General features: G+C 45.1%; 1 protein-coding gene across 1 annotated transcript; it reads left to right on the forward strand.

Moving 5' to 3' along the window:
* Positions 1-252: 252 nt before the first annotated feature.
* Positions 253-666, forward strand: LOC116887880 (olfactory receptor 13C7-like; the record flags this gene model as incomplete). The annotated part of the gene is made up of 1 exon (XM_032889366.1): positions 253-666. A coding segment is annotated over one exon (414 nt), but the record flags the coding sequence as incomplete, so codon positions are not given.
* Positions 667-7501: the final 6835 nt, after the last annotated feature.

The following is a 7501-nucleotide window of genomic DNA, read 5'->3' on the forward strand; positions in this document are numbered from 1 at the left end:
TTTCCTCTCTGAGAGGTCAAGGAAATCCCAGATTGCCTGAACGTTGCATAAATTTGCATTAGCAAGCTCCCTGGGGAGGAGTCTTCCTTGGTTTGTCTTGTGTTGGCCATCCTTTCCTGGATGTGGCAGGAACAGTGCCCTCCTAGGCATGGTGGCATTTGATCACCACCTTGCTGTCAGACAACTTGAGGTATGGAGCAGAGAGGCCTATCTGCTCAGGTCTGCTGGTCCCTGGGCTATTGGTGCCACTGATCCATCATCAACCATTTCATCTGTCAGACCCTGACTGTGGTGACATCAGCCTGTGCCGACATCTCCATCAATGTCATCAGCATGGGGGTGGCCAATGTGATCTTCCTGGGGGTCCCAGTTCTGTTCATCTTTGTCTCCTACATCTTCATCCTCTCCACCATCCTGAGGATCCCCTCTGCTGAGGGGAGGAAGAAGGCCTTCTCCACCTGCTCTGCCCACCTCACCGTGGTGATTATCTTCTATGGGGCCATCCTCTTCATGTACGGGAAGCCCAAATCCAAGGACCCACTGGGGGCAGACAAGCAGGACCTTGCAGACAAGCTCATCTCCCTCTTCTATGGGGTGGTGACCCCCATGTTGAACCTCAGAACTACAGTGAGGGCCTTCATATTCAGGGAGTATTTCTCCCAGTGATGGTGACATGGTATGCTATGGTTGTCACCCGTAAAACAGGAAAGATCACACCATCTGCCATTCAAAGGCCGAGACAGGCCAGTCAGACTTATTTCTCACCCTGAAGTCAATGTTTAACTTTTCAAAGGTTATCTTCTGAGTCTGATATGTTTAACAACTTAATCAGGTTTCAGACTTTTAAAAAATCCCCTAATTTAATTCACTAAAGATATTCTAGATATACACTAAAGCCACTTAGACAGCAGCCATTAGATCGTTCCGAGTGGCCCTGACTGTACCTCAGCTATAAATCTACGAGGGGGGAGTGAGGTGGCTCTCCCAGCCTCAGGGCCACCCCAACTCTCACACGGAGTGAGAAGAATCAGAAGGAAACAGAAATTCCCTTGGGACTTGCACCTGCCAGGTTTTACTTTCCTGAAGAGCTGAGACAAAAAGTTCTCCACCCAGAGGTCTTCTGGGTAAAGACGGCCTAACTGACAACTTGATGTCATTTTAACACAGCAGAACTGAGTTACTCTTTCACAATGAATGGCAGTTTATGAAACATACTAATAAATTAAACTTAAGTGTGTAGTGCACACCTGTCATCTCTGTACTCTGGAGGCTGAGGCAGGAGGATTGCAATCTGGAGCCAACCTGGGCTCATGGTGGGACCCTATCTTCAAACAACAAGAGGCTGGGGTTGGGAGGATGGCTTAGAGGGAAAAACAAGTGCCATGAAAAATCGAAGACTGCAATTTGGATCCCCCAGGACCCCAGGATGCCAGGGGCTGTGGTGGTCTAGCAGACAGAGGCAGAGGGTCCCTGGAGCAAGCGGACTAGTAAATCAGTGTGCTCAGGCTTGAGTGACAGAACCCGACTCAAGGGGAAGACGGTAGGTGGGGGCAGCGGAAGAAGACTCTCATGTCAACTTCTGGACTCACACACATAAATTCACATATGCACACACATACACATGCATGCACACCACACACATATACATATGCACGCATGCAAGGAAAATAAAAAAGGGAATAGAGAATTTGGATCTGACATTGTCTGTATTCCAATAAATACATATGTTCTGAAAACTATTGATGAAAAGTGAGGAAGAAGAAGAGAGATAAAGGAAAAGGAGGGAGGGAGAGAAAGGTAGAAGAAGGGAGGAAAAAAGGAGGGAGAAGGAGGGAGGGAAGAGAGCAAAATGGGTGTGACTGAGTGTGTCTGGGTGCTTTTCAGTGACACTTCCACAAGCTCTTTACCAGAAACTCTCAGCACCTTTTGATAGGAGTCCACTGTGAATGTCCAAGAAGGTAAAAGCTGGTGACAGCCATGGGTACAACAGACGCTAGAAAGCAACTTCTCACTGAGGAGCATGAGAGGATAGCTTGATCCCTCTCCGATCATTTCTCCACATAGCCCATGACCCGATGTCTTAGTTACAGTTCTGTCGCTGCGATGAAACACCGCAGCCAAGGCAACTTATAAAAGGAAGCATTTAACTGGAGGCTTGCTCACAGTTTGAGGGTTAGTCCATGACCGCCAAGGCAGGGAGTATGGCAGCAGGCAGCCATGGTGCTGGAGCAGTAGCTAAGAGCTTACATCCCGATCCACAGACAGCAGGGAAAGACAGCAAGGCTGGGCAGGCTTTCTAAAACCCCAAAGCTCAAAACTCAGATATCAGTAACACACCTCCTCCAACAAGAACACACCCCCTAATCCTTCCCAAGTAGTTCCACTAACTGGAGACCAAACATATGAGCTATGGAGGCCACTCTCATTGGAACCACCCACACTAAGCTCCTATAAATAGCTATGCAAGTAGATCAGCTACCATAAGCAAGTGCTTTGCAGATGGCACAGCAGAACCAAGGATGCGACTAATGATGTAGCTGTGCTGCTGCTAAGTGCCCTGTGACCTGCAAAGGAACAGTTCCTGCCAATAACAGTAGATACCAGATGGATAGAAGGTTCTGAGAAGCTGACGGGGGCCGCTATAACAGTTGTATGGAAAGTTACATTAAAGTCTGAGAATATCAGAAGACACACACACACACACACACACACACCAAAAATTTAGAAAGTAAATCCAGTTGTAAGAATATTTATTAAAATTATATTTAAATCCTCTTAAGTGTTATAAGAACGAATTGCCTACAATAAGGATTTGTACACACACACACATACACACGTACACACATACACACGTACACACACATACACACATACACAAACACATACACACATACACACATATACACACATATATACACACACAAACACATACACACACATACACACATATATACACACATACACAGAGAGAGAGACAGAGACAGAGAGAGAGACAGAGAGACAGAGAGAGAGTGTTTAGAGAAAAGTTTTATTGTAATTGAAGGCTAGTTAAGGATAACTTTAAAGTCCTGATCCTTCTGCCAACACCCCTGAAGTGCTATTATGGACATGTGGCACCTGGGCCAGTTTTAGGATCTTTTCTTTTCTTCTGTTTTCTTTCTTTTCCTTCCCTTCCCTTCCCTTCCCTTCCCTTCCCTTCCCTTCCCTTCCCTTCCCTACCCTTCCCTTCCATTTTCTTCCTTCCTTCCTTCCTTCCTTTCTTTCTTTCTTTCTTTCTTTCTTTCTTTCTTTCTTTCTTTCTTTCTTTCTTTCTTTCTTTCTTTCTTTTCCCCTTAAGATGGGGCCTCACTATGTAGCTCTGGATATTCTAGAATGTAGACCAAGCTTGGCCTTGAACTCACAGAGGTTTGCCTGCCTATGCCTCCTAAGTGCTGGGAACGCCTGGCCTAGGATGAATGCTTTTAAAGTCGAATTTTATTTTCTTAACTTTAGTTTATTAATCTCCTAGAAGAGTCAGCCTAAACACTGTTACCACTGCAGATGCACGCCTGACATCTAGTGGCCATTCCGGCCAAATTCAGGCATTTACAGAGTCCTGGAGTGAGATCAGCAGAGGTTCTTGTATGGGCTGGAGGTTAAGAGCATTGGCTACTTTTCCAGAGGCCCTGAGTTCATCTCCCAACAACCACATGGTGGCTCACAACCATCTGTAATGAGATCTGGTGCTCCCCTCTGGCCTACAGGCATACATGCAGGCAGAACATTGTATACAAAATAAAAAATTCTTAAAAAAAAGAAAATCTAACGCATTAGAACTCTTTCCAAGGGCACTGACCTGCTCAACCAGCAAGGTGACCTTCGCACTCCAGCAAGGGGCAACTCAGTGTTTCCAAATTATATCCAAATTATATCTGGTTCATTCATGCCGCCCAGCAAATCTTCTTGGAGTTGTAAATATGTGCTCTCCAGTAGTTTCCAGCTTCCTGTCCGCTTTCATTTCTGTGCCTCTACCAGATAAACACAGGATCTCTTTCCTTCTGTATATGAAGATGATTCTGCTGACTGCGAGTCTCTCCCCCTAGAGCTGTAACAGCCCCAGCATCGCCATCTGTGCTAAAATTATCTGTTTAATGCCAAACGAATAAACAGGACACCAAAAGCAACAAATCCCTCAGCTCAGGGTCAGCGGTTTTGTTTGTTTTGTTGTTTTCTCGTTTTGTCTTTTTCCTAGAAGCCAGTCTCCAGAGAAATGTTTTATGAAAAATTCCAAATTTAAAGTTTCTCTGCTTTAGTTGAAACATGCAGTACAGGGGTTGGAGACAGAATTGAGGAGGGGGCAGCTGGGGGGCTCTCTGCTCAATTGAACCTTCAAGCCCACCCCTAGGTCTCTGTTTCACTACCAGCCTCTAGTTAAGTGCAAGTTACCACCGCAAAGGAAAAGTTTTATAAAAAGAAAAATAGTTCAAAAATAAAATAGAAACATTGGGGGAACATAGTCTAGAGATAAGGAAAAGGTCTCGTTAGTCAGTAAAGAGAGAGATGACAAAAACAAAAAACAAAAAAAAAAAAACTCAAATTAACTGAAAAAAATTGAGAGTTTTCAGAGTTCCCCTCTTAAGACATTCTAACTTCAGATGGTTCCACAGATTAACATCAAAGGCAGAGTGGAGCATTGAGGGAGCAAAAGGCTTTAAGATGGTTCAAATTAGTTTAGAGCACACAAAAAAGTATCTTGCAAATCCCTTTAACCAAGCCAGCAGGGCACGGACAAAAAGGGGAAGCCTGGAGACCTTCATTGTATGTGTGCATTAATGTGTGCAGCACATCAATGAGGTCACACACAGAGTAGACTTCAGCAGCACATTAAAAGAGTAAAAAAACACTTATCCACGTTTGTGTGGTTGTGAGTGTGTGTGTGTACATGTGTGTATGATTGTGGTGTGTGCATGTCATATATATGTGATTGTAGTATGTGTATGTGCATGTGTGTGCACATGTGCCTGTGTGTGTGATTGTGGTGTGTGTGCATGTCATATGTGTGACTGTAGTGTGTGTACATGTGTGTACATGTGTGTGTACACGTGTGTGTCTTGCATGCACATGCAGTGTGGGTTATGCAGAATCCAGAATAGGACCAGACATTAGGGGTCTACAGTTTCCCCTTGGGACTGCGTGCGGTCCCTGACGTTCACCTTTTTCCCTCAGCTGGCTGGCCAGAAAGCTCCCATGCTCTCCCATCTCTTTTCTACAATGCTGGAGTCACAGGCGCATGCAGCGTTGCCCAGCTTTTTGCATGGATGCTGCAGAGTCAGACTTAGGCCTTTATGTCTGTGGTGGGAGTGTCCTCCTACTCCCTGAGCATCTCCCTGCCCTGTTTATTTTCAGTATAAAGGTGAAGCCATTGAGGGCAGCCATGGCAGCATCCTCTAGACTCCCAGGCAAAGAGAGGAAAATCACCTCAGTAGACTCCCAAAGTTACTTGAAAAGATTAAAACAAACTTTTAAGTTTTAAATAATTTTAATAAAATATTGATAATTTTTAACAGAAATAACCGGATGTTTCTAATAAAAAAAAATTAGAAGTTGTAGCTAGTGCTCAAAAAGAAGGTCAGATTCATTATAACTTAATAATAATTTGGAAATGTCTGCTGATACAACCCGGCGATCTTGATTCAGTCCAGGGGTCTTGATTGGGTCCATATTCTCTGCAAGTTAAAGAATTACAAGGCAGGAAAAATCTGAATCACAACAGGTGATTGAGGAGAAACCTCAGCACCAAAGACAGAAAGGGCAGCTGAAGGGAGGCATTTATTGGGAGTAAGGAAACACACACACACACACACACACACACACACACACACACACACACACGCACACGCACACGCGCACGCGCACGCGCACACGCACACGCACACACACACACACGTACGCACGCGCACACACACACATGCACACGCACTCGCGCACACACGTGCGAACAGACACACAGAGAAAAAGACCCTCCGAGAGGCAGAGAGTGACTCGGAAAGAAGTAAAATCTGGTTTCTTCTCCAAACCTGGGGCCGTAATGTCTCTGCAGTTTTCCTCCCTACTCTAGGATTGGTTAGTTTGAAAACAGATAACGATGGTTGATATGCCCGGAACTGCTGTGTGACTTGTCCTGACCCAGCCTTGAACTCGTTGAGCCAACTTGGCAGCATGATGCTGAGATATTTATCTCAAGTCTGGAGGTCGAGGAAGAAGTTAGCCATCTTGGAAATTCGCCACCTTTATTACCTAGCCACGCCCCTTCCTTATCCGGCTGCCTACCGCGGAGTCTGTCTAACTCGTAATCTCTCACTTGGGGGCTCACCCAGGACAACCAACCTATTACAGACTAGAAAGAAATACAGACTAAAACCAAAACTAAGGAATAATTTTAATACCGATAACTTACATATTAATGGGTTTGTGCTCAGTTAAAACTGGAAACTAGCCAAAAAAGAAATTTTTTATTTTATTTTTAAGTATGAATATTTGTGTGTCTGAGTGTGGGTTTGTCCATGAGTACAGTGCCTGATGAGGCCAAGAGAGGGCATCAGATACATTGGAGTTGGAGCAGAACCGTGTAAGCCACCTAAAGTGTGGGGTTGGGAACTGAACTCCTTTGGTAAGTGATATGAGCTCTTAGCTGCTGTGCTATTTTTCCAGCCATTGTCTGTGTTGCTTTTGAAGAAAGTCTTACATAGCTCAGGCTAGCCTTGATTTGTAGCCAAGGCTGTCTTTGAAGTCATGATCCTCCCACCTCTACCCATAAAGCGCTAGAATTACAACTCTGCACCCCCAACTGTACCCCAAGCTTTCAAAAAGGGGTTTTGTTTTGGTTTTTTTGGTTTGGGTTTTTTTTTTCTTCTTGTTTTTGTTTTCTAGGCTTTTCCAAGACCAGGTTTCTCTGTATAGCCCCAAGTATCCTGGAACTCACTCTGTTGACCAGCCTGGCCTCAACCTCAGCGATCTGCCTGCTTCTGCCTACCAAGTGTTAGGATTAAATGTGAGTGCCTGCTGCCCTCCCTGGTTCAAAGGGATTTTAAAATCCACAGGAGGCTGGCAAGATGGTTGAGCAGGTAGAGGCTGTCACCCATCAACCTTGACAACTGAATTCAACCTCAGGTCCTACATGGTGGAAGGAGAGAGCCGACTCCTGAAAGGTGTCCTTTGACCTGCATTTGTGGGCTCTGCACACACTTAGAAATAAATCTTAAGGGGGTTGGGGATTTAGCTCAGTGGTAGAGCGCTTGCCTAGAAAGCGCAAGGCCCTGGGTTCGGTCCCCAGCTCCAAAAAAAAAGAAAAAAAAAAAAAGAAAGAAAGAAAGAAATCTTAAGGAAGAAAACTGAGGTTGAGAAAATGAAGCAATGAGTGGGATCTGGGAGGCAGAGGGAACGCTCTTGCCATGGACGGACAGGTTTGTGGCGCCCCTGCGTCAGAATCCTTGGAAGAGCTTTAGGAACCTGGTTCTCCCTA

Source organism: Rattus rattus, chromosome 1 (assembly GCF_011064425.1).
Source record: "Rattus rattus isolate New Zealand chromosome 1, Rrattus_CSIRO_v1, whole genome shotgun sequence".
In the NCBI taxonomy this organism is placed as follows: Eukaryota; Metazoa; Chordata; class Mammalia; order Rodentia; family Muridae; genus Rattus; species Rattus rattus.